The sequence below is a fragment of the Silurus meridionalis genome, chromosome 1 (genome assembly GCF_014805685.1).
Source record: "Silurus meridionalis isolate SWU-2019-XX chromosome 1, ASM1480568v1, whole genome shotgun sequence".
Lineage (NCBI taxonomy): Eukaryota > Metazoa > Chordata > Actinopteri > Siluriformes > Siluridae > Silurus > Silurus meridionalis.
The window spans coordinates 5,038,057-5,065,579 of NC_060884.1; the positions used below are offsets into that span (position 1 = coordinate 5,038,057).

The 27,523-nt window shown below is 39.2% G+C and overlaps 2 protein-coding genes across 5 annotated transcripts; both read left to right on the forward strand.

The window, feature by feature from the left end:
• The first annotated feature begins 1,364 nt into the window (after positions 1-1,364).
• Positions 1,365-17,511, forward strand: keap1b (kelch-like ECH-associated protein 1b). Its single transcript, XM_046846689.1, has 7 exons — positions 1,365-1,708; positions 6,149-7,283; positions 9,994-10,239; positions 11,660-12,336; positions 13,613-13,818; positions 14,336-14,512; positions 15,154-17,511. Exons 2-7 carry the CDS (start codon positions 6,972-6,974, stop codon positions 15,342-15,344), a joined length of 1,809 nt encoding a protein of 602 aa, XP_046702645.1. The 5' UTR covers positions 1,365-1,708; positions 6,149-6,971; the 3' UTR covers positions 15,345-17,511.
• Positions 17,512-20,251: 2,740 nt separating this feature from the next.
• si:zfos-323e3.4 (volume-regulated anion channel subunit LRRC8E) lies at positions 20,252-27,523 on the forward strand. 4 transcript variants are annotated; one of them, XM_046860553.1, is made up of 3 exons: positions 20,258-20,349; positions 21,631-21,783; positions 24,956-27,523. In XM_046860553.1, exons 2-3 carry the CDS (start codon positions 21,643-21,645, stop codon positions 27,239-27,241), a joined length of 2,427 nt encoding a protein of 808 aa, XP_046716509.1. In that variant the 5' UTR covers positions 20,258-20,349; positions 21,631-21,642; the 3' UTR covers positions 27,242-27,523. The 4 variants fall into 4 exon arrangements, with proteins under 4 accessions (XP_046716787.1, XP_046716509.1, XP_046716607.1 ...); XM_046860651.1 differs by having other exon boundaries at positions 20,286-20,349; positions 21,635-21,783; XM_046860741.1 differs by lacking the exon at positions 20,258-20,349 and adding an exon at positions 24,791-24,863 and having other exon boundaries at positions 21,695-21,783.

Consider the following 27,523-nt stretch of genomic DNA (forward strand, 5'->3'; position numbering starts at 1 on the left):
CACGAGATAAACTACTTAATTCTGTTTTCTTAATGTCACGGCATAGTGTTTATGGGAGTCACGTGATAAAAGACTGAATGACTCGGACTGGAAGAGTCGAGAGGTAAACTACTGTTTTCTGTGCATAACCTACGTTGATTTTGCCAAGCTTTGCTCATGCGTGTCCAGTAGAAAATGAAGGAATCACTCTTCCGCCCTCCCTCTCATTCATGCACATGTACTCTGTCTTACTCCTACTGACTTTCATTCCCCTTCTCTCCAGTGCATACCTCCACCTCTCCAGGCTCTTCTCAACCTGCATCCTACTCTCACCACAAATCACAGTATCATCCATAAACATCATAGTCCACGAAGACTCCTGTCTGACCTCGTCCGTCAACCTATCCATCACCACTGCAAACAGGATAGGGCTCAGAGCCGATCCTTGATGCAGTCCAACCTCCACCTTGAACCAGTCTGTCGTTCCTACTGCACACTTCACTGCTGTCACACCACATACATGTCCTGCACCACCCTCACATACTTCTCTGACACACCAGACTTCCTCATACAGTACCAATCGCTCTTTGAGACTGAGTCACATTATTCAAAATAAATGAATTGTTCATGAACGTCGCATCGCTAGTTGCCTCTGCTGGTCCCCTGAGCAAGACCCTCTAATGCTCAGTGGCAAATGTAAGTATAATAGTGTCGCTAACGTGTAAATGTGAGCTCCACACATAGCATTTGAACTACTATCACACTTAAAGTAATAAATTGTCAGTTACAGTTTGTAAAAAATGAAACACTTTAAGACATCACTATTGAATACATATACATAAATCACTATGTTCCCAAATTAAACGTAGTATGTGCAAATGATTGACAGCTGACGGGCCGCTGCCCAATAATAAAAAATAGAAAGTGAAAGTGTCCGAGTGCGTTTCTCTTTCTCTTTTTGTTGTTTCTTTGCTTGTATATAAAAGTCCTCTTTGTTGGCTAACTTATAGTCAGCCTTATTTACAAATTCTTGTCCCTACACGCCGCTATGTGCTTTGGATATTTTAATGCAATTCAATATTATTAACGCATATTTATAACGTTTTAAAAAGGCTTCAATTTGGCCTTGTTTATTAAACGCTGTTTATTAAAGCGCCGCCATTTCGAGTGACGTCATGCACCCGCCATTTTCGAGGGCTCTCTTAAGTCCTATGCGGCCTCGCACACTCGTGCGAGGAGCGTGTCAAGATAATGATTGCGGTGTATAATGCACAACACCTGAATATAAATTAGTTGACTATCCGGCCATACATCTGTTGTATAGTGAATTCTGTGTGTTTGTGAAATGTGTGGGAATAAAATAAACCTGTGGGGGTAGGAGGAAGTGGCGCGGGATGCAGGGCAGCTTTTATTTTGGCGTTCCGCGTGGCAATGCTTAGTCATGGTGACTTTCTGGCTTTCCCCCGCGCTCATCTGGAGTTCGGAGAGCAGTGCCAGGATTGCGCCGTGTCACTTTCTCTAGGAGGCTTTTGTGAGTGCGGATTATCCAGAACTCTTTCGCGTGGGTGTTTGTTTACGCAGTGTTTTTATTTCCTCCTCTTCGTGGTTTCCGTGAGGGATCCAAACCCCTGACTGTTGAAGACTCTTCAGGATGTGCACGGGTTTCTCATGCTGCCTGATTTGTAGCTTTGGAACACGTTCACTCGTCTAAAGAAGCTGCATGAATCCGGTAAGAATTCGGTTGCAGGAACCGTTCGATCACTGCTGGTTCTCCAGGTCCAGTTTGGTGCATGGAGCAACGAAAACATACTGGACACGCTGTTCTTTTCCGACCTGTTTACATCACTTCTCCTCGCTGTGTCAGGCTGCTTTACTTACTGAGTGCAAAACGTGTTTATGTTTTTTTTTCTCCATTCTGATTGTTTTGATTTGATTAATTGTCTGTAGCTGCAACTTTGGCAGTATTGACAGTAGTTCCGACTGTAACTCAAATAATAGGTTTAGAGACATGCGCGCCCTGTTGTTGCTATAGCAACAGCTTACACTGTACATAATGGTATACAGTACACACTCTCTCTCTCTCTCTCTCTCTCTCTCTCTCTCTCTCTGTGTGTGTGTGTGTGTGTGTGTGTGTGTGTGTGTGTGTGTATGTTTTCTGTCACATTTGAAGTTTTTTTTCACATTTGTGAAAGCACTCTCTGGTGTCAGGTGGAAACTACATTACATAATCTTACACTATACTATACTATATATATATATATATATATATATATATATATATATATAATGACATGTAAATCGAATAACACTGATGATCTCTTTATCATGGCCCCTTGTTATTGTGCTGGATTTATTAAGCAGCAAGTCAACATTTTCTCCTCAAAGTTGATGTGTTAAAAGCAGGACAAATGGGCAAGCGTAAGGATTTGTGCGAGTTGGACAAGAGCCAAATTGTGGTGTCTACATTTACATTTACGTTTGCGGCATTTAGCAGACGCCCTTATCCCTTATCGACGTACAAAAGTGTTTGGAGTCTCTAGCAACGAATAAATCTACACCGGTACGCAAGATTACAAACTTCATATAAATATAACTCTTGAGTTCTACAAAGCGAACTTGAAAAGAGCTAATTTAAGTGTTACAGGAACAGGAAGGTCTTCAACTGTCGCTTGAAGATAGCCAGGGACTCCGCTGTACGGACATCTAGGGGAAGTTCATTCCACCATCTCGGTGCCAGAACACAGAAGATCCTTGAAGTGTACTGTCTAGATGACTGGGTCAGAGCATCTCCAAAACTGCAGCTCTTGAGGGATGTTCCCGGTCTGAAGTGATCAGTGTGTATCAAAAGTGGTCCAAGGAAGAAACAGTGGTGGACCAGCGACAGTCACCTGTAGCTCAAATTGTTGAAGTTAATGTTAATGCTCGATTGGTCACAAATGTTTCGGCAGCAAAAGGGGACCAACACAGTATTAGGCAGGTGGTCATAATGTTATGCCTGGTCTATATATTAATATTTAACGTACATATACGTTTAATTTAACAGATAGAACTTTGTCATAAGAGTAACTCCACTTTAGTTATATAACTATACTTAACATATAGTGTGTTTGCCCAGAGTTTTCTGAACCCTCAGGGCAGCAACACAGATCCTGGAGCTCCTCAGTATTTTTGCGTGTGTAAGAGAAAGTGTGTTAATGTACTAAACTGAAGCCATCAATTAATGATTAATGATTAATGTTTTTACAACATTATCTGCAACTGTCTAGCTTCAGTTTGTCTTCTGTGGCTAGAATGATCAGCATTAAGGATTTCTTTACTTCTGGAAAATAATTCTGTGCTGACATTATGTTCAGCTGTCGTTTTTTTTTTTTTTTTTTTATCCCAGCTTCGGAGAGATACAAAGTAACAATTAGTAGTAAATAATTTTAGCGTGCCATTTGGTATAGATCTGGTGCACTTTTAGGGTTTATTTTTTTTATTTTTTTTATTTTTTTTTGGAGTTTTAGTACACATGGCTCACATAATTGTGAATATGCAGGGAGTGAGAGTGTAATTTTGGTGTATATACAGCTTATTATGGGCTTTAAGGTTGCAACAGACTGTTATTCGTTTAGTTTCACTTGTTGAACAAAGTGTTCTGTTCCCTTATTACCTCCCACTTCAATAGTCAACCGTTTGTGTGTGAGCGCATGTGCATGCGTTGAGTCACTGCTGAAGGCGTTTTGCCAAAACCATTAACTTGCAAATTTTTTTTATTTTTTTATTTTTTTTATTTATTTTTTTATTTTTTTGGATCACATTTGCTGACTGTGTCTTCTGCATTTGATCAAGTAAAACACACACCAGCAAATCTGTACAAGGGTCATAAGGTTATGGTCCAGTGCATGATTGAGTGTATTTTTTTCTTTCTTTCTTTCTTTTATTGCCTAATTTACTCTGTGATGTAACATGTTTAAAAGGGCAAAAAAGTTCTAGATCAGTCACTTACTCTTATTGCAGGGTTAAGGTAGAATTGGTTACTTAAAATCACAGCTCATGATTTTCATGGGTAACAATAAGACAAGGAGTGCAAGTGCATCCTGAGACACGTTGTACTTTAATGATTAAAGTGGCGAAAGTTTTTGGCCTGGCAGCGTGAGGTGAAACGGGTATTCGGTTGCGTTCAGGACGAATGAATAGAGAACCGGCCCTCTGAAAAACCGAATTTAGTTTTTCAGTATATAGTTCATGGTTATAATCAAAAACATTTCAAGGAGTATAAAATGCCCACAGCACAAAGAAGTAGTGTGCTAAAATAAAAATCAACCGTTTGGCAAAATTACATTTGTTAGTCTGAAGTATTTTATAATCGGTGGATCGGCTTTGTATTCTGTTTGGTAGTATATTTTGATTTGTTCTAAAGTGGTGCCTTCATGCTGTAATTTTTGCACGTGGTACTCTTTCCAATCCTACCACCTGCTGCACTACACATGTCGGTTAACACACTATTTGTATAACTTCAGAACAGTGTTTACTACTTGCATTTAATAGACAATATTTATAGATTAGGTGGAAACTAATAAAGCAGAGCAAATGAACCCAAACGGAAATCCATCACTAAATCATCTGACATGAAGAGAAATAAAAAAGCGACGAGTCAGGCTTGAATAATATTTAAACTCGTGGAAACTCGTAGCATGAAAAGTTCACTGAGTGCACTCCCTAGTTTGTATTAATACACTCAAATATACTATATATACACACCTGACAATAAGATTTCTATGCGTTTTTTGAACACTTGTTATTCCACATTTAGTCCCATTTGCTGTTATAATAACCTTCACTATTCTTGGAAGACGTTCCACTAGATTTTGAAGTGTGTTTTTGGAGATTTGTGCTCTTTCAGCCACAAGGGTGTTCTTAAAGTCAGGTACTGATGAAGGTAAGGCGAGGAAGCCTGGGGTGAAGTCGGCGTTTACATTCATTCCAAAGTTGTTTAATAGGGTTGAGGCCAGTGCGCTATAACAGGCCACCCAACCCATATAAACAATATATTAATGAGCTCTCTTTGTGCACAGAAGCATTGTCATGCTGGAACAGGTCTGGGTTGCCAAGTTCAAGTAAAGGGAAAATTCTATGCCACCACATCCAAATACATCCTATTGCGTGTCTCCAGCGTTGTGAGAACAGTTACGGGAGGTGGTAGCTCAGTGGTTAAGGCATTGGGCTTTGGATCAGAAGATCACAGGTTCAAATCCCACCACCACCAAGCTGCCACTACTGGGCCCTTGAGCAAAGCCCTAAAACCCTCCCCTGCTCAGTTGTAAGTCGCTCTGGATAAGGGCGTCTGCCAAATGCCGCAAATGTAAATGTAAAATGTAAATGTTACAACACATATGGCTGAAAAGGTTAGGTGTCCCAATACTTTTGCTCATGCAATTGCCATACTTTATTATATTACATTTTAACCTCCTCAGTTAAGTTTCTGGAAACACAAACTATTACACACTGCTGAATTTGCACAAAGGTTACAGATCAGGATGGGAAAATGCAATAAGAAGTTTACATACATTGTTAAAAGTACTTTTTTTTGTTAAAAGAAAAATTCCAAATCTTTCACAACTTCTATATTTCCTATTCTGATGACATTTTCTGTTCTGTCTCAATCCTGTTGTATATATTGCATAGTGCATTACATAGTGGTTTATATATAGTTAGTGTTAATATTGTCATTTTAACATATGCGATTCATTTAATTTGACACCCTGGAAAAAAAGTATATATAATATTCTACACTGTAGTTTGGTTTTGCGACACACTCCTATTCTTTCAGTAGGCTAAAATTGTACTGACGTCAGAGAGGAAACTCCACAGTCACTCTGACAGAATAGCACAAGGCCCTACTTAAAGTCACCTGTTCTAAATAGCATCCCCGTCTCAGTTTCACACTCGCACGCGAAGTAAACACACAGCATGTTCCTAGGAGAGATCAGTGGAGCTCTACTTCCATGTTCGTTTGACTTGACCTTATGCCGGGTATGTGTGGCCTTGGTAATATGATTGCGGAGCCTGGATGTGTGGACAAAAATATCTGTTTTCTAAGAAAGCTGGGAATGTTCTAGTTGTGTTGTTACCGCATGTGTGATTTTAATCTGCTGATCCTTTCTTGCTTTTGTTTCTTGTTCTTTAGGTATTCGAGCAAGAAGTCAAAGAAGATCACTTGAAATCCGCCACCTTCCATTACCTTTTCTCAACTATTCAGTCCCGGAGTTTTGCGTTGAAAAGGGTGGTGGCACACTAATTAACTTCTGAGAATTTTTTGCCACTGACCTGAAACCGGCTAGTCCTGGTTTTATTACTGTAGTGAGAAAATCTTTACAAGGCTTTAGAAACAAGGCTTGTTAGCAGATTCTGACCTGACAGTCTTCGATTAAAATGCCATTTTAGTTAGTATGTTGATCGAGTTCTTGTCTGGCTTAAACGTACCCCATTTTTTGGCCTGACTTCTATTCACCTCCAGTTGCCATTCCTGTTTTTCCAGCTTTTAAAGTTTCTGCTGTTCCTGCCATTACTATGTTTGCAACACTTTAGTCACACATATAGATTCCTTTCTTTTAAGGTCATTGACAGTTTCTCTTTCCTAGCTAATGGGCCTTGTGTAAGAAGATGGTGTTTATATTTAGCAGGCAGACAAGGCTTTCTAATAAAGGTGTGTCTTGTTTCCAGGAAATCCAAAATGGATCAAAAATTGCATGTTGAAATGAAGGTGATTCACAGACTTAAATTTATGCCCAATAGTGCGCACAGTACGCCGTAAAAGAGGAATAAAGAAAGTCTGAATAGAGAAAGCTAGTGCACTGTAAGGGAATAGTGCTTTCCTAATGTTGCTTGCACCTACTACAAAAGAATTATAACTTGAGCAGGAATTTGTGAACCCTGATTTTTGGTTGCTCTGCTCCTGTCTTGCACTGGCGAGCGAGAATGAAGGCGCCGGGCTGCGGGCGCAGCTGAGCATGTACGCGACGTCAGGGATGACCGAGTGCAAGGCCGAAGTGACGCCGTCAACGCGGAATGGCCATCGAGTGTTCAGCTACACGCTCGAGAGCCACACGGCCGCCGCCTTCGCCATCATGAACGAGCTGCGGCTTGAACGGCAACTCTGTGACGTCACGCTGCGAGTAAAATACAATGACCTGGAGGCTGTGGACTTTGTGGCACATAAGGTGGTGCTGGCATCCTCCTCACCAGTCTTCCGTGCCATGTTCACCAATGGCCTGAAGGAGTGCGGCATGGAGGTGGTTCCCATCGAGGGGATCCACCCACGGGTGAGTGAATGACTGTTTTTTAAGAATTATTGCCGTGTAATATATGTGGTATGGCTGCTCAGTTTCTCTTTGATTTGTTACATGATTGATTATAATTTTTTGAAAGAGTGTATAGTCTTATACTGAATGAATATTAGCAGTTGATCTACTAAATATGCAATGTTTAATCCTCTCTTAAACTCTCACAAATGTTTGGTCTGCTGTCAAACCTGTAAAATGTTTGGTCCCTTTTTCAAACTTTAAAATGTTTAGTCTATTTCCTGCCAGTCGCCCAGGCTGCTCATCAGGGATAAATACATATCGTTCACCTTAACTGTTAAATTCTGTAAAGCTGCTTTGAGACAATGTCAGATGTGAAAAGCGCTATAGAAATAAACTTGACTTGACTATTCTCTGACCCATAAAATGTTTGGTCCCCTTTGAAGCACTTAAAATATTTGTTTTTCCTCAATGTTCTTTTTCGTATCTTTTAAGTTAATATTTCTCTAACTTGACTAAATCTCTTTAAATGTAGAATTTTAAAAGTGTGTTTACAAGTACCAATAACATTGTGGTCAACCACTTGACCTTAACCACATGTGAGAGGACTATTAAATGTCCCAACAGCTGTGTTGCGAACTGGAAAATTACTTCTGAAAGAAGCCACCCTGATAGCCAAGACCAAAAGGAAGAAAAAAATTAATATTTCCTAATAGAACAGGAAAACAAGGTACATATATATATAGCAGACCCACATATACATTATATATATTATTTTAAATTATATTCAGATTTGTAGCTAAATATAGTTTTCTTAAGGCAGCTTTACAGTATGAACACTTTATATAATGCACTTATCAATGTGAAAATTGGTTGTAAGATTTACATGCTTTTGCAAGTGGGAACATGGAGCAAAAAAAAGCGTAGAAATAGTACAAGCCCTTTTGGCTACCAAGAGACGTCATTGTTAAAATCTTGCTCAGTGTTTAAGGTTATGAGTTTCACCACCCTGCCACTACTGGTTCCTCAAGCAAGAACTTTGAACAACCAGCTGTTTTATTTCATTCAGTGTTCGGCTCATATATTTCCTGCCCAGACATAACTGAATTACAGAAAATACCCTGGGGTTCGGAATTTAGGCATATGATATGATCAACATAAATATTTACTAAAAAAAAGAAAAAAGTGACTTGAAATGTAAAACGTATTACTTTAGAAGGTTCGGATGTTTTACTGAACTCATGTAGACTTGAGGTTTATCTCCTTTATCTGAAAAGGGTTTTGAAAAATACTACATTGTCCAGAGCCTAATATTTTGACAGAACACACATCCGCTTTTAGATGTTTGCCAGATTGAAAAATTAATGAAAATAAATGAGTTTAGTATAACAGTTTTGCACAACCTAGTCTCCAGGATGACTCGGCAGAAACCACATTGTGGTCCACATTGTCCTTACACACTGATCATCAGCAACTATTACTTGACACTCTTGTTACACAACTGTGGTGTGGTGTCATCACCATGACCTGCTACATCCATCCAACAGCTGTGCTTCCCTAAAGATTAGATTTGATCTTACTCTGTGGTAGTCGGGGTAACGGATGTGGCATGCTGTGCTCCTGGTGTTTCAGAGGAACTGTGGATCGTGGCTAAAGTCTACGAAGAGGTGTCAATAAGGATGCTGATTTTAGAGTATTTGTTTGGTTTTAGTGTATTTGGGGTTGATTACTCTGGACTGTAGCAGGACTTTGTTTTAGTACTATAATTGTGATTTCTTTATGGAGTGCTATTGTACTTCATTACATTACAGGCTTGTACTTTACACGTGTGGATTTCATTTTACACTAGAGCTGTGTATCGGCAAGGACCTGGCGATACGATATGTATCACGATACAGGGATTGCGATACGATATTTTGCAACGCATTGCGATACTGTAAGCAAGTAGATATTGGGATCTTTTTTTTATTTTAGGTCACCACACAGACACAGGCTCCTGGTTAAGAAGCTAAGTGTGTAACAAGTCAATTGAAATGTACCAGATTGAAGTTTAGAAATTATGGACTTGAATTATTTACATAAGTTAATGTTTTTCATATCTTCTGAAGTTTAGGATAGTTTAAAATGTCTTGCTATGACATTTCAGCTACACAACCTCTTGAAACCATTGCAGAACTAAAGATTTAAGATTGGACAATACATTTATTGTTGATCAACGATAAAAAAAAAAATATCAATTTGATATTAAATTAGATTTTCTTACCTCTTTTAATAAAAATACACGATACACAGGAATATACCGATTAAACACAGCGATACAAAGACAATCGGCTGCCAGCATGTTTTTGCAAAGTCATTTTGTGTAATATTTTGACAGACAAGTAGTGAAACAGGTGACACTTTGGTACTGTATCATATGTCGTAAATTCAAATACAGTCACAGTTGGAGATGTAATTTTTCCTATTAATGCATCACCAATAAACCCATTTGGGTACATGCCAGTTCCTATAAACAAACCCAGCACTTCTCTACCAACATATTGCTATAATTATCGAACGTATCTGAGATTGATAGAGGACAGAAAGTATGCCATCACTCTGAACCAGACAGCATGACCAGTTTTGTTACCTTGCCCTAATGATCATGTCACGGACGACTGTATGTTTTTCAGTAGCAAGATAATGTATAACGTAAGTTACTGCTAAACAGGCAACCTTTTTAAATTTACAGGTAATGGGCCGCCTGATTGAGTTTGCCTACACTGCAAGTATCTCTGTCGGAGAGAAGTGCGTCATCCACGTGATGAACGGAGCGGTGATGTATCAGATTGACAGTGTTGTGAAGGCCTGCTGCGATTTCCTGGTGCAGCAGCTGGACCCGAGCAACGCAATCGGCATCGCAAACTTCGCCGAGCAGATTGGCTGCACTGAGCTGCACCAGAAAGCCCGCGAGTACATCTACATGAACTTCAGCCAGGTAACTAAAATATATAAAAATCTATTTCAAATAACTAAAAAAAAAAAAAAAACGGTAAACGTGTTGTATGGTGTTTTTCTTTGTTTTAGTTTGAAATCATCAAACTTCAAGCAAACTTTTCTCGTGTTCTGACTTATTTCTCGCAATTCCGAATTTATTTCTCGCAATTCCGAATTTATTTCTTGCAATTCCGAATTTATTTCTTGTACACGTCAAATATTTCTGGTGCATCCACCATGTTGTTAACCATGTTGTCGGCCTGAAGTTTGAAGCTAATTGTTAGACAGATTTCTCTTCAGGGATCTGAGGCTTAGTTTGAGACTGATTTGTAGCTAATTAAATTTTCTAAGTTAAAAGCTTTCTGGTACAATAGAGGCAGTAACGCTGCCCAATTGGCAAAAAAAAAAAGTCTGATCTGCAAGAAGTAAAGTCGGAAACGCGAGGAAAATCCTGGAATTGCGGAAACGGGCTTCCATAGTGTTCACCTGTCTAGATCGCTCAAGAGTTTAGCGGGTGGCGCGTCAGTAATAATGGTCCGTGAGGAAGCACTGTATAAAAAAATATTGGTGGTAATATGTGATTAAGGAATATTGGGTGCCTACATTATCTAGAGTATTATAGTTATAGTTATATTGTTAACTAATATTCGAGATATAGTGGCAGAGAAGTAAGAATAATGTTTTAAGATTTGTGTACGCATTGAGGTGAAGAAAGATGAATTCTTGTCTAGGAATGCAGTAAATGCGGTTGGAGTATGTATATAGCATACACGGATGTATTCATAAGAGTACTATGGCACTGTACATGTTTCTGTAACCGCGACCAACTGGATTAAGGTGTGTCTAATAAACCCTTTTCCATAAAATCACATGACACGTCACCATTTATGGCATCCAAGAGACAAGTAATAAAAAAAACAATGAAGCACTGTTTAAAGGTGGACTGTAGTTGAGTGAATGAATTTAACATCCACAATGCATTTGTTCACAAGAGGAAGGAATGCTGTTAAAAGAGTAGTGGGAGTGTGCAAGTTCCTCTTCTCACTCAGCCTAAATATTGGCAATGATTCTCTATCTGATCTGTTTACTTTATATGCTTATCTTTTCAATGAACGTTCCAGTGTATGCTTACAGCAGAGATCTGCCATTCACCAGAGTGGATATTAGGGTGTGACTATTTTTGAATCTTCATAGGTTTGAACAATAATATTTTTTTCAAAGTGCTCCTCTTATCCAACAGTCAGTTAATCAGCCAGGGCATTTTTTTTAAACCCATAATTTGATTCCCTGTTTTTGCACTGAAAATATAAAGGTAGGATTTCTTTCTTAGCCATGTTTGACAGGTTATAATGAATATAACCCTTTCCACTGCATAGCCGCTGATGGTACTCATTTCACCTCTGATTCCTCCCACCCACCAGGTGGCGACACAGGAGGAGTTCTTCAACCTGTCTCCATGTCAGCTGGTAACTCTGATTAGCCGTGATGAGCTGAACGTCCGGTGCGAATCTGAGGTATACCATGCATGCGTGGCGTGGGTGCAGTATGAGCGTGACGAGCGGAGGCCCTACGTGCAGGCACTGCTGCAGGCCGTGAGATGCCACTCTCTCCCTCCGCATTTTCTTCAGCGCCAGCTTGAGCACTTTGAGTGGGACGCGCAGAGCAAGGACTATTTAGCACAGATCTTTCAGGACCTGACTCTGCACAAGCCCACCAAGGCAGCAGCGTGCCGCACACCTAAAGTACCGCAGCTCATCTACACGGCGGGTGGCTATTTCCGCCAATCGCTCTGCTACCTCGAGGCGTTTAACCCGGGCACTGGTGCCTGGCTGCGCCTGGCAGATCTTCAGGTGCCCCGCAGTGGCCTGGCAGCGTGTGTGATCAGCGGGCTCTTCTACGCTGTCGGAGGGAGGAACAACGCACCCGATGGAAACATGGACTCCAACACGCTGGATTGCTACAACCCTATGAACAACTGCTGGCTCCCGTGTGCCCCAATGAGCGTACCTCGAAACCGAATTGGCATTGGGGTCATTGATGGTATGATCTATGCTGTTGGAGGCTCACATGGATGCATCCATCATAACAGTGTAGAGAGGTGAGAATGGTGTTTAAAGCGTTAAACAGCTGTGTACTGTAAAAGGAGGTTGACCTTTATGACTGACTTCCTTTTTTGGAATCATCTTAGGAATAAGGAATTACTACTGCTCCTAAAAATAATAATAATTAATCACACTTAAAACAAAACCCTTTTATTTCTGATCAAAACAGATGGACAGGTTGGTTTAGGAAAAGATTTGCCCCTTTTTTGACGACCTTTCTACTTTTTCAGCCAACGCAACAATCAGAAGAAGCAATTCACTAAATGGAAAAGGATGTGGAATATAAAAAGCCACACATTTGCTTTAGATAGCTGTTACTTTTACGTCACACTGACTTTCTTTCCACGAACCAAGCCTCCGTCTAGTCAAAGCATGTGGGTGGAAGTGTTGTCTCTTAAAGGAAGCGACAACAGCTAAATCAGACGCTTGTCTCAGGTTTTGCTTAGTGTTGGCTTGTGGTATTTTCACTTTTATTCTGCCTGCTATACTTACAGTGCCAGCACATTTATAAGGCAAAACAGTTTTTGTTTCTTTTTATTTACTCTATACAAGAGCAGTCCACAACTTAATGTCATAGCATTTTCTTGTGTTCTGAGTGAAAGGGAGATGTTAAGTAGGCTGTCCCTCACCTGATTAAATTATGTATATGTATAAAAAAAAATGCTGTTTCTCTTCAGGCGTCTCTCTTTCAGTTCCTTACATATTGTCTCTTTGTACCACAGTGAGACTTGTGTGCTGTATTTAGGATTAAGTTTGTACCCAAAATACCCTCGAAGTTGTTTTCTTAAACGGCTTTTCATTTACACTCTCTCTCTCTTTCTCTCTTTTTCTCTCTCTCTTCCTGACTGCCAGTCATTTTTGTTTTTGGTCTCATTGTACCTTTTCAGAATAATTTCAGGAAGCGAGTTTTCACTAAGTCCAGTGTTGTGCCTTGGATAAGGAAACAACCAACCTTAAAGAATAAGGAAGAGAGACTAGTGATCAAAGCACCTGTCTGTTACTGTAGCTCCTAAAATATAAAATGGTTCTGCCGTATTCTTTTTATGTTTAAATAATAGATTTAATGATGGTTTGTAGGATGTTCAACATGAAATATTTAGTACTTTTGTAACCAAAGTCATTTCCAGGTTGTAACACTGCAACCTATGGAAAAGGGTTGAATGACTTATGCAGGGCTCTATATTATGGGCCATATATTTTGCCGTTGTTTGGAGCTCTTCTGATTCTGTGTGTGTGTGTGTGTGTGTGTGTGTGTGTGTATCTTTCATGTAGGTACGACCCGGAAAGAGACTTGTGGCAGCTGGTAGCCCCCATGCTGACCCGGCGAATAGGGGTGGGCGTGGCTGTCATTAACCGCCTCCTCTACGCGGTGGGTGGGTTTGATGGAACCCATCGTCTGAGCTCGGTAGAGTGTTACAACCCTGAGAAAGACGAATGGAGGAGCACAGCACCCATGAACACTGTCCGTAGCGGAGCAGGTGTGGCCTTGCAAGATTGTATAAGTAATTATTGGATTAGGAACCGTATGACACGATGTTTTGTCATTTGGAAAATATTCAACTTTGAGTCACATTATTGTCCTGTAACAGCACATCCTGAGGTGTTTTTCTTCCCTAACTTACTGATTTTCTTTTCCTCAATGTTTTTTTTTTTTTTTTGTTGTTGTTGTTGGTTGGTTGGTTGTATATGGTTTACAATAAGCAGAAAGATTAAATACCTATTCACTTTTTTGACCTTTGTTTTTCCCAGTTACCGAGTCATAACCCTCTTAGTTCACTCATTAACAACATCTTTGTGCATCGTCATGATTCGTTTGCAACAAGCCCGTATTTCCCCAACCACAGCAACAACCTTTCAATTCTAGATAAAGACACCGGAGGTCAGGAAAAATAAACAAGGAAGTTTATCTGTCCATTAAGTTAGTTTTAGCAGCCTGTGTTAGGTAATTCTTGTACTTGTTTGTACAGTGTAATTTATCGCTATCTCTTTTCTCAGGTGTGTGCACGTTAAATAACCACATCTATGTAATGGGCGGCTATGACGGCACCAATCAGCTAAACACCGTTGAGCGCTACGACGTGGAGACGGACAGCTGGACTTTCATCTCGTCAATGAGACACCGGCGCAGCGCACTAGGAGTCACCACACACCAAGGACGCATCTACGCACTCGGTATGGGGAAATTTCTGCTTCTCGTTTTAACAACTTCCTTATCAGCTGATTGGTCGGAGATATTAGCGACTCTAACGACCTGTCCTCATGCCTTGCCATTGTCCCTGGGTTAACAATGACACATCAATTTTTTATTTATTTTCTTAGATTAGGTTGTTTTTTTGTTTGTTTACAACCTACAGGTAGTTACGATTTTTTGATCTTGCAATGATGAAACAAATTTTTTTTTTTTAAGTATTAAGTTTGCACAGCATTTGAATTTTTTTTAATAATTTTTTGCAATGACAATACGAATTTTTTAGTATTAAAATGCTTGCGCAGCATTTTAATTTTCAGACTATATGTTGGGACGCTGCCGTGATGTACGCATCGGTCGACAGAGTTCAGTTGTCTTGGTATAAGAGCGCATATTTTTTCTTATTTTTTTGTGTTTCAAAGCCCCATTTTAGCTTTTGACTCATTCCTTTTTATCAGAGTCACCGGACAATGAAACTGAGCACATCCGCAATATCACACCACCCTACCATGGCTTATTTTCCAAAAACAGCACTGCAAAAGTGCGCATAATTGACTGTGCATTTACATAGACCAGTTAATGTTTTTTAAATGTTTAATCGGCTTCTGCTTTTCTCCCCCAACAGGAGGATATGATGGAAACACCTTTTTAGATAGCGTAGAGTGCTACGACCCTGAAACGGACACATGGACCGAGGTCACGAGGATGACCTCTGGCCGGAGCGGGGTCGGTGTTGCAGTTACCATGGAGCCGTGCCAAAAATATTGTCAGAAAGAGTGTCCGAAAGATTGTAAAAAAGATTGTCAGCAATTCTAGTGCCTGCTGTCTTCTCCTGCTTTTTTTTTCTGTTTCTTTCCTTCCATATTTCTATTCCTTCCTTTTTTACAGCCAGGATGATCAGTGATTACAATTCTGGTGCTTTAAAACTTCAACAGTCTTCTATAAAACGAGAGCATACGGGTCTCTGGATATCTACAGGGTTCACACAAAAAGCCGTGAGATCAGAGACACGTAAATAGACCAGATGATGCTTTCAGACAGGACTGGTTTATATATTTTGTTGGTTTTAAAGCCAGATTCCAGGAATCGGGATCATTAATGTGAGTCAGGTTGCGTCTCCTGTTTGTATTACTGACCAGCCTCGTCTCTTTAAGCCAAACATGAGCACTGACTAAAAGCCGAACATTTCTCCTGAAAGTTGCAGATCAGCAGCCTGGACCACAGATGTCAGCATTTTAAAGTGCCATTAACGTATCCCACGACACATTTCAGTATCTGAAGTCTGTGCTGCTGTACTACACTTATAGAACCATCACGCCAGGCACAAGGACCCAGCGAGGCAGCGAACTGCAGGATAGTTTAGAGAACAGTGAAATTTCCAACATCTTCCACATACTCTAATCCACTCCGTCAGCCCAAAACATGTTTTGTGTCTGAAGATTGCTTCTTTATTTTTTTTGCGCCAGGTTACCAGTTTGATGTAGCTCTAAAGTAAGAGAAGTTTATCTTGCATACATACAGACTCTAATCTTGGGAGCAGTTTAAATTATATTTGTTTAAATATTTGAAGGTTCAGGATCCAGACTAGGCAAAAACCAAAATGTGAGCAGTGGGAGGGAATATAATTGGATAAAAAATAAATACATAAAAACAAATAGCACTGTGTCTACCTCTACCTGATGGTTACGTGGATGATGAAATTCTAGTGATATGTAAATGTGGTCTAACGCTACTAGTTTTCAAACGTATTTGTTTCACCACTTACAAATTTCATTTCAAGCAGATATTTAAAAATAGTTACAGATTACCTGTTTTATAAACCCAGTGCAAAACATGATTCAGACATGAAACATGTTTCAGCTGATTTTCGAATCCACTCATCAGGCAGATATCAAGATGAACTGATTTTTATACTGGGAAAATGCTTCCTTCAACTCCTGAGGTAATTATCTTTGGCTGTTCTAAGACTCCGATTCAACTCCAACATGTTGAGTATTAGCAAATTTCATGCTCGCATTCACTCAGGGTGTTGTTTATCGAGTGTGTGCTTACAAACACTGTTGTAACACACCACCTTTGTAATTAAGTAGCGAGTTGAATCCACATGGTGACTGGTAATGCTGGCAATCACAGTTGCCTAACCCTGGTTATAGAATAACTTGATTCAGTTTAGTTTTTTCTCTGCTGGAGTCACTTGAGTTTAATTAATGATTTTGTAAACCCCTTTATGAGTCTGTGTTTGTCCAGATGGCCCGTGTTTGTCTAGATGGCATCTCATTTAAAGTGCATCAGGGTCCTACCTTGACCTGAGGTAAAACAGAATCCAAATTCCAAGAGCACAAATGAAGGAAAGATAGACTGTTGTCTGAGGTTTTGGATCGTAAAGAAGAAACATGGGTCCTGTCATCATATAATGCTGGATCAAGCATTACCTGAAATTAATATAAAAAAAGTTGGTTTCTTGTTACTTGAGGCCAAAACCACAGTTGGAACAGACATCTTTTGTGATCAGTTTAAAAAAAACCTTATTAATGTATTTGTAACAGTATTTTATTCTACATCTTTTCCCCAAGATTTTAGAAATTTCTTGGAGTTTTGTACAGGGTCTGGATTTATGTTTTATTTATTTTGGAGTCAATGTTGTGGGGTTTTTTTGTTTTGTTTTTTTTTGTTTTTTTTTTTGGGGGGGGGTTTGTTCTAGTTTGAAAAAAAGAAGAAAAAACGGACCGGTCTCCTTTTGTATACATTGCACACTGAGCATGTGCCGAATTTCAGACATGACGGCAACTCGTGACTTCTCTTTTTTCTAAGTCTGGCTGTTTAAAAAAAAAAATAAAATAAAATGAAAAATATTGAATTGTAGTTTTTTGCTTTAACAGTTTATTACTAACAAAGAGAGATAATTTAAAGACTGCTTTGTACATTTTACAGCAATCATTGTATTGTACAACACATTGTGTATTAAAGATATCTGTTTATTGTAGTTCGTTGTGTTCTTGATGCTGAGTTCTAGGCCAAGGTTATTTTCCTGAACAGTTGTAACTAAAGATTTCTTTTTGAACTTCTTTATGAATGAAAATGTATATTTTGGTGGACAGGAGCCCAGTAAGCAACATTGCATTAGAGAGATAGCATTCCTCTTGATGCTAACACCTCTTTACTTGGTAGTCTGATAGGGGAGACCTGCCTGGTAAATGAGAATTAGCAGGTGACCAAATTCGATGGAAAAATTCAGAGCTGAAGAGCATGTTGGTTTATCTCTGGTTAGCCATATACACACATTAATCTCACTAGAGATTAAGAGATTTCATCTTTTACTGAAGTATTTGTTTTTATTTTTTCTAAGAAACAAAAAAGTATCAACGAAAGTTCATGCGATTAGATTTTTTGGCCCCCATAACATTAGCGTGCTGATTTATATTCTGTATTGCATCCATAAATCATTGCCACGGTGTAGAATAGGGGTGAAAGTGTTAATCACTGCAAAGGGTGACTATCAGATAGCCTGTATATTGTGTAACCAATTAGTATGTGCATATTTACCACTACTTTATGTCTCAGGTCTCAGCTTTAACGTCTCAGCTCATGTCTCAGTACACCCCTCCCATTTCAGCAACCATTTTAGTATATTTTAGTATATTATATAGTATATTTAATATATTTATAAGAGAAAATACTATAGAAATTAAACATGGATATATTTTAGAGTAGTCAATGTGCAGCTTGTAAAGCAGTACATATACTGTATATACTGTCCTCTGAAAATAACAAAAATTAGTAAACCTTAAGTGAACATGTCAAAACTGTGTCCAAGGTGTCAATGTGTAAGCACCAATGTTATTTAGCACCGCCTTAATCCTCCTGGGTATGGAATTCACCAGAGCTGCACAGGTTGTTGCTGGGATCCTCTTCTACTCCATAATGACACCATGGAGCTGCTGGATGTTAAACACATGGCGCTTCTCCACCTTCTGCTTGAGGATGCCACATCGGTGCTTAGTAGGGTTCACCTTCAGCTTCCTTAGCAAGGCAGTTGTCATCTTGGTGGTGTGGTTAAGGTCGTTATTATGCTGGAAAACTGTTGTACATCCCAGTTTCTGAAGGGAGGGCATCATGTTCTTCAGAATGACAGAGTACATGTTGGAATCCATGTTTCGCCTCAATGAACCACAGCTATGACGTATAGCATGATGACTTCTTTGATGGACCCTTGCAAAGCCTGTTCCAAGTGGAGCTTGTCTTGGGAAAACCTCTGAATCTCCCTGACCGCTGTACCGTAACTCAGTTTTAGGGTGTTACCAATCTTCTTATAGCCTAGGCCATCTTCGTCCAGAACAACAATACTAATTCTCAAAACTTAAGAGAGTCTTTGCCATGAGGTGCCATGTTAAAAATCCAGTTGTCAATATGAGAGACTGTTCTAAAACAAGATACACAAATTTGTGTCCACCACACTCCTGTTCTCGCCTAACCTCTCCTAATGCAGCCTAAAAGAGCAGAGTCATTAGAGAACTTCTGCAGATGGCAGGGCTGTGAGCAGTGTCTGAAGTCTGATGTGTAGAGTGTGACCGGAAAAGGAGACAGGACTGTCACCTGATGTGTCCCAGTGCTGCTCACTTTAATGTCTGTGGCTCTGGTGTGTTTAAAGATGAATGAAAATAACAACTTGAGAGTGTGAAAGTGTAAAATTGAAAGGATAGTACGTAACAGAAGGACATAAAATGCAGGTGTTGTTTTTTTCAGTGCTCGAATTGAGGGGGGGCTGGGGATCCAGGACCCCCCCATAAGGCATTAGAAACCCCCCAAGTAAAGAATTGATTTAGGGGGTCTCCAAAATTATTTTAGTAACAATTATATGACTTACACAACAACTAAATTCAAGCAGTGCATAAAGTGTAACGTCATAAAACACATGAGCCAATCATGTTGCTTATGCAAATAGCCGGGCATTGAAAATAATGTTGGTGGATCATGTAGGGTTGTTGTTTTTTCAAGAATAAACTGTTAAATGAAACTGTTTCATGAAGGCTTCAGATAAAATAATGTTTTCGATGTTGCCTGAAAAACTAGTCTAAGTAGGATGCGGCAATGAAACACAGGGGTTATTTCACCACATGATGGCGCCACACGCTCACCCAATTAGTACAATAAGGCCATTCAACAAGTGTTTCGAGGGATTTTTGTGGCCAGAATTATGACATAAAAAATAAATTATTATTGGGTGTGTGACTAATTGTTATCATCAGCCTGTTATTCACACAGTGTTACTGAATTTCGCAGTGGAACGACAGAATAAGCAGTGATGATGAGAGAGGAATAGCCGGATCAAGGAGTCATCATTTGTTTGTTGTTTGATGCACAATAGAACTTAAATTAAAGTTAGGCTTACAATTAACATGTCTAGAGTGTTTTTACTGAGAATACACTTCATATGAGAATGATTTAACGACCTTTTACTTTAGATAAACAGGTAGAATGAGATTGTGTACACCTAGCCCTAGTACATTAGCACTGCTGTTGCCAGATTGGCTTTGTTTTTTCAATAATGATATTAAAATTATTATTAATAATTGACTGAAACAAAAACATTCATACATTATATCTTTGTAGATCCATACATTGGTATAGAAGTGTAACAGAGATGGTAGGGTGTGTAAGGTGAGACTGGGTTAGAAACCAATCGAAACCAATCTGGCAACCCCAATTATAATAGCGCCGGCGGCGGTCCCCAAGACTCAGTGAGAGAAGAGAAATGGAGCAGCACTCATTAGATGAAGGAACACAGACTTGGGAGGAATGGTGAACACGTGAGAAAAAGCAGGTATGTTACTCATTAAGGACTGTTATGTTTATACTATGAATAATTCAAAGAAGTCCTACGTTTTCCATATATTATCATATTATATATTTGTGTCTTCGAAAGTAACATATATACACTTTAACAAGACTTTTTTTTTTTTTGCTCCTTAATGTGGTTACACGAGTTCTTTTGTCACTCAGCTTGTTCTAGTGGTCTCCATTGAATTATTTAGGAATAAGATATATTTATTCTGTAGAGGAATCTTGAACATTTTGGTAAAATTTGCTTAAAGCGGCGGTATATAACTTTCTAATGGTCTCAAACAATTCTGCAAACTATGGTGTTTTTGGTTAAAGGCAGTAAAAGAAAAACCTGTACAAGTTAAATATGAAATTATAAAAAAAAACTATTGATACCATGTGTAAATGAAAGAAGGTATCCTTAAGAGACTTTCGATCCAGAGGTTGCGATGTTTGACTGATTGCACCCCAATATTATACGTTACATGTAATGCCTTATTTAAGGTATTTAACAGAACCAGTGTTGTAGATTCAAGAGAACAATAACATTCATTGTTCATTAGATAATTTTTTTAGAGTATGGATGTGATTCGGCAGAAAATATAAACACATCATATTTTATATACTCTTCAAGGGAATACCCAATATTTAAAAGGCCCCATGGAGGCAGAACCAATCATGATCTAGTGTACAGTATGTGCTGAGTTTCAATTGTTGTACATATTTTCTTGATGTTTCTGCTGTTCTCATTGTGAACGTGTGGGTTTCATTCAGGGTTCTCTGGTTTCCACGGACCTCTCAAAAACCTGCATATGTGGATTGGCTCATTTAAATTATCCCTAAGTGTGAGTGTGTGTGCATGTTGTCCTGAGCTGGACTTTTAAATTCAGGTTATATTCCCACCTCAATCCCCAATGTTTCTGAGACTCATGACTAAAACCAGAGGTTACTGGTATAAAAGGTCACATTGATTCTCTAAATTTCATTCTCTAAAAACCAGTCATTCAGTCAGCCATTTATTTCTGTATTTGATAGATTATCAAATATTATTATCTTATTAGCTAATTAGCTTAATTATTAATTAGCTTTCGCAAGCCTTTTTACCACCCAAAATGCTCTGAGTTCTGAAAATAAGTTATTAGTCACTGAAGTCATTGTAATGCCATATTCAAAAACGTGAAAACTATGATTTTACAGATATCTACCTGTGACATCTCATATTGACATAATCAGCTCATTTGAATTAATACATTTTTATTATTTTTCTTCATCCATCTGACAGGCAGATTCCAAAATGATTCCGGTTAATGAGCTCCGAAATGCTACCTCGGAACAAAATCCCCGTTTCCGGGTTTTAAAGCCATGGTGGGACGTCTTCTCTGAGTACCTGTGCATAACCATGTTAATGATCGGCGTCTTTGGGTGCACCATGCAGGTACAAAACCTTCGCCTATCACATTTACTTAACTTACTTCACACTGCATGTGCATTTTGTTAGCAGAGCAAGTCAAGTGGCTGGTGTTTTGTTTATTCATTCAAAAAGGTATACATAGATTAGTTTTTTTTTCCAGTGTGCTTTCACAGTAATGTTCCTGTCTGGTTATCAGCATTGATCAAGCTGATAACCAGACAGGAACATTACTGTGAAAGCACACTAGGTAAGGAAATGCGTAAACAAAACACCACTTAACTCACTCTGTTATCAAAATGCACATGCAGTGTCTGAGATGAGATGAGGTGAGAGAGGTCTGAGAGGAGATGAGGTGAGAGAGGTCTGAGAGGAGATGAGGTGAGAGAGGTCTGAGATGAGATGAGGTGGCATGAAAGTCATTTTAGATTTGTTATTAACCAGCTATAAAATAGCTTTGCAAATTCATAAGTTGGTTTAGTTTCGCTTGAACAACTTATTCATTTGCCTTCAATGATTCATTAGCTGGTCTAAAGACATTTTTGGTATTATAACTTATACCAATATTAGTGAAATTGTGGGAACGCATACAGTTGGCCTTTTAGAGTACTGCAATTATAGATTGCATATTGTAGTGAACATATCCTCTTCCTATGAGAATGGTTAGTTGAAACACTGAAAATGTTGATCTATATTCTAGTTCCTGGCAGAGACAGTCTGCCTACTTTATTTTCTTTTAGTTTTACCAAGAGAACACCAATTTTGACCTAGACAAGAAGCCGTTATGAAAAATTGTGTTTGTTTAGTAAGTACTGTCTACTTGTCACATGTACCTTACAGCACAATGAAATTCTTTCTTCTAATATTCCAGCAATGTTAGGAAAGCTGGGGTCAGACATAATACAGCATCAAGGGAGCACAGAGGGTTAAAGGCCTTGCTCAATGGCCCAAGAGTAGCAGCTTGGCAATAAAGGGCTTGAACAATGACCTTCCAATCAGTAAGCCAGAGCTTTAACCACTAAGCTACCACACTTCCCTTAGATTGATTAGTCATCAAATTGCCCTTATATTGCATTCTTAGAATTCTAAATTCTGAATTAGTGGACACCTAATTATAAGATTGATGTTCATATCCCCAATTCGCTGTTATAATAACCTCCATTCTTCAGGGAAGATGTTCCACTAGGTTTTGTAAAATACTTGTGGTGATTTGTTTTCTTTCAGTAATAGGGCTTTAGTAAAGTCAGGCACTGATGTAGGTGAGGTGAAGAGGCCTGTGGTGCACTAAAATTCATCCTGAAAGTGTTCAATAGTCTTAACGTAAGAGCTCTATAGCAGGCCACTAAAGATCTTCCACTCCAACCAATATCTTCATGGAGCTTACTTCATGGTTTGGGTCCCCTATTTCAAGTGAAGGGATATGTAATGCTACCATAACCAACAATTTTGGCCCACATATAGGAGGAGAATTCGGTTGTCCCAATACTTTGGTTCAAAGAATGTAAGGGACATGAATGGTTGAAGCTAATTTGAACACAAAATTTTCCAGCCTTTACTTTAACAGTAAGTGATTACTTGACTTTTGATATTTCAATGCAAAGGTTTGTGTGGTCACGTGCCAATCAATCAGAAAGGCACCTTTAAGGGTTGTACTGTTGACTTTAAGATTGAGCATGTTGGCAGATGTGAGTCATTCTACAATGACCCTCAGTGAGTAAGAACTGTTACGTATGCATGTTCTGATTTCTTTAAAAAACACAGTGGGATCTGTGGTTTATATTACACATATAATAGCACATTCAATGCATTCCCATGTACTTGTATTGCGTCACTTTGACTGTTTTGCTGCTTTTTGAATGGATGAGCTATTTTATTTATGTGGGAGTACTTTTTTAATGATGTAACCAGGTTAACCACTTCTAAACTAATTATTAACAGAGGTGGCCTGGCAAGAGACAAATGAAAATAAAGTGATGAAAGCCAAATGAAAGAGAGAGAGTGGGATAAAGGAACATATGAGTAAAATAAAAACTATATACCACATCACAAGGTTTAATTATAGACCAAAATGTTATATATGTTTTAATGTGTGGGAATATCCAGAGCTCACTTCTAGTCCCAGTATTTAAAACAGGTTCTTATCAGTGACATTGGCCTTCTAATGCATGTAAGACATAACAGGTTTGCCTGTTTTTGCACTGTTCTGACCTAGATCCAAATAGAATGGGATTAGATGCTCTCTAGAGCTTAATATTTCATTTATAAGATCTTATATTAGCAATGATATGCCTGATCCATGTCGCCATCTAGACCTACAATGAAATGATTGAGTGAGACAGATTATTTTATTTCTTATTATTTCTGTGTGCAGACATAGATTTTAGATAGGAGAAAAAAACATCAGCTTACCATACTTTATATGTTCTCACAGGAAGTTTGTTTATCATTATGATTATCATTATATGTAGCAATGCAGCATTTTAAAGTTTAGAAAGCCTATGAAAACTAAGAGTTTGTGGCCCTTTTTTTCTTATGCACTGATTGGTTTTAACATTTAATCACCAGTGTATATAAGATATTAAAAACAACTTTCTGTCTATACAGTTGCAGGGATTCCATTACAGAAAGGAGAAATTCACTGGAATTCACTCACTGAAAAAAGTTTGGGGACCCCTGATCTATAGCAACAGTCATAAAGTGTTCTATTCCTCTTATACAGCAATTTGGCCATTTGAATTAATTAATTTGGAATTGTAATAATATATTAACAAACAACACATGACACTTTGTGGTTTAGTTCCTATTATCACTACTTTACTACACTTTACTATAAAAAAAAAGCTGTTTCCTCACCATCTTTAAAGTTAATATGTCAAAAATACAGTGCTTGCCACATTAAAGAGAAATTGGTACTCTCTGATGGTGAAAAAAATGACACAGGAGAATCTGTTCATACTGGTAAACAATACTTAATTATATTAATGAAATTATAAACACAGTATGTTTTCCTTAGTAAAATATCTTTACATTTCAGACACAACTACTGTTTCAATCATCTGACACATTTGTAATTGGAGATTTCATCAAGGCTGTGGTATAATTGAATGGTATATTAAATAGTGTGAATCACATTATAAATGTGTAAATATGACTTGTTTGAGGTATCTGGGCTCTGACTCTAAACTCTTTCTTTTGTTAGCTAACACAAGAAAAGATCTCCTGTCTTCCTGATCGAATCACTGAAAAACAAGATGAGGACATGGACTGCAGTTACCTCTTAAAACCCAGAGCGAACGATAGCCTATGGGAGCATGCCATCACCAAAAATATTGCCCCGAACATTGTAGAGGTGTTCGGCCGAAAGAACGACCTGGACATTCACCAGTACATCTTTATAAACAGTTACTGCTACGAAAGGGCAGTGCACTGGTATGGCAAGTACTTTCCGTACCTGGTGGTCATCCACACCATGATCTTTATGGTAGCAAGCAGTTTCTGGTTCAAATTTCCTGGGACCTCATCCAAGATCGAGCTGTTTGTGTCGATCCTGGGGAAGTGTTTCGACTCCCCTTGGACCACCCGCGCAATTAGTGAGGTGTCGGAAGAGAGAGAAGACATGATCGCATGGAAGAAAAACACAGTTAACGTATCAGCAGTAGAAAACCCTGATGTGGAGGACAAAACTACTGCTTTTATGCGCTCTACGTCTGTTGTGTCAGACCGGGAAAAGAATGTGCTAGAGTCTGAGCCTGCAACATCTGTGCTGGACAAAAAGGAAGCTGAGCAGGCCAAGGCTCTGTTTGAGAAAGTGAGAAAATTTCAGACTCATGTAGAAGAAGCTGACCTTCTTTACCTCATGTATGTTTTCCAGACTTCACTCAAAGTGATCAAATTTGCCATCATCATTGTTTATAGTGTTTTCCTTGTACCAAATATCGAGATTGTGGTCACTTGTAGAGTTCCGCCTGATCTGACTGGATTTGGTTTGTTCTGCTGTAATAACAACAAAGCGCACCTCTTCTCAAAACTAGCCTACTGTTACATTGGATTTGTCGGCGTGTATGGACTGCTATGCATCTATTCTCTTTACTGGCTCTTTCATCGACCACTCAAATCATACTCCTTTGAGAATGTGCGCCTGGAGACAGGGATCAACGACATCCCTGATGTTAAAAATGACTTTGCGTTCCTTTTGCACCTCAGCGACCAGTACGACCCTCTTTACTCGAAGCGGTTTGCTGTATTTCTCTCCGAGGTAAGTGCGAGCAGGTTGAGTCAGGTGACCCTCAATCACGATTGGCCCATCAAGAAACTTTGCACACGTCTCTCAAGGAACGCTAGCGACCGCTTAGAACTGCACTTGTTCATGTTGCCAGGTTTACCCAGCACTGTGTTTGATGTGCCAGAATTGGAATCTCTAAAGCTTGAACAGATCAATAACGTAACTATTCCTGGCACAGTGAACCAGCTTGCTGCTTTACAAGAAATCTCCCTTATTCACTGTACTGCCAGAGTTCAGCTAGAAGCCCTCACGTACCTACGAGAGAACCTGAAAATCCTCCGCCTTACTTTTAGCAACCTAGAGCAAGTCCCTTTGTGGATGTACACTTTAACAAATCTGGAAGAGCTCCATCTGAATGGGCCCCTCACAAATGAGCTCCATCGTGGAGCCACTTTAGACACCTTGAGGGAGCTCAAGAATCTACGTGTACTGACCTTACGTGGGAAACTCGCCAAGATCCCTTCCAGTGTTACAGATGTAGGTGGCCAGCTGCTTAGGTTATGCGTGCACAATGAGGGCAGCAGGCTGCACGCCTTCAGCAGTCTGAAGAAGCTAGCAAAATTGGCAACACTAGAGCTGATTGGCTGCGAACTGGAGCGCCTTCCCAATGCTATTTTCAGCCTCACCAGCCTGCAACAGCTGGATCTGAAAGAGAACAGGCTTATCACCGTGGAGGAAATCCTTAGCCTGCAGCACTGCCGCCGACTGAGCACACTCAGACTATGGCACAACTCCATTCGCTTCATCCCTGAGCATATCAACAAACTGCGCTCGCTCGAGACACTCGACTTGAGCTGGAACAAGATTCAAAGTCTGTCATTGCACCTGTGCTACTGCACCAAGCTTCGGCACCTGGATCTCTCGCACAATCAACTAACCTCGCTGCCCTCAGAGATTGGTATCCTGCAGAGTCTCTGGCACCTTTCTGTAGCTTACAACTCACTGGAAGTGCTCCCAGAGGAGTTGTTCTCATGTAAAAGGCTGAGGACTCTGGAGCTGGGGAATAACAGAATTGTCTATTTATCGCCAAGGGTTGGGAATTTGGCTCACTTGGTGTGTCTGGAACTAAAGGGTAACAGGCTGGAGTCTTTGCCTGCCGAAATAGGTGACTGCAACCTACTGAAATTGACTGGGATCATCATAGAAGAGAGTCTGATTGATACTTTGCCTGCCTATTTAAAAGCGAGAATGAAGGAAAGGTGATTCAAAGATTGACTTACATTTGCGTTGAAAATTTAGAGATTTTATCAGATTCCAGGTATTTGATATGAAAAAACATACAGCGATAGTTGTAGTTGCGTAATTGCGTAAGTGGCTAATGTATTTTTTTATTTATTTGCCTACTTGTATAGGAAAACCAAATGAAACGTGTGAAAGAAACCCTAGTCAATTTAAATGAACAGTTAGTGGATATTATTTATTTGCTGCATTGAAGTGCCTTTATAAAAAGTTTGTATCTTTTTTTTAATAAAATGTTTTTATAAA

Excerpts from the sequence above, each read along its gene's own strand:
- keap1b (XM_046846689.1), top strand. The coding sequence starts at position 6,972 with ATGTACGCGACGTCAGGGATGACCGAGTGCAAGGCCGAAGTGACGCCG. Across the intron at positions 12,337-13,612 it reads CATCATAACAGTGTAGAGAG|GTACGACCCGGAAAGAGACT; the intron begins GTGAGAATGGTG and ends TCTTTCATGTAG. Across the intron at positions 13,819-14,335 it reads CACTGTCCGTAGCGGAGCAG|GTGTGTGCACGTTAAATAAC; the intron begins GTGTGGCCTTGC and ends CTCTTTTCTCAG.
- si:zfos-323e3.4 (XM_046860553.1), top strand. The coding sequence starts at position 21,643 with ATGATTCCGGTTAATGAGCTCCGAAATGCTACCTCGGAACAAAATCCC. Across the intron at positions 21,784-24,955 it reads TCTTTGGGTGCACCATGCAG|CTAACACAAGAAAAGATCTC; the intron begins GTACAAAACCTT and ends TTCTTTTGTTAG.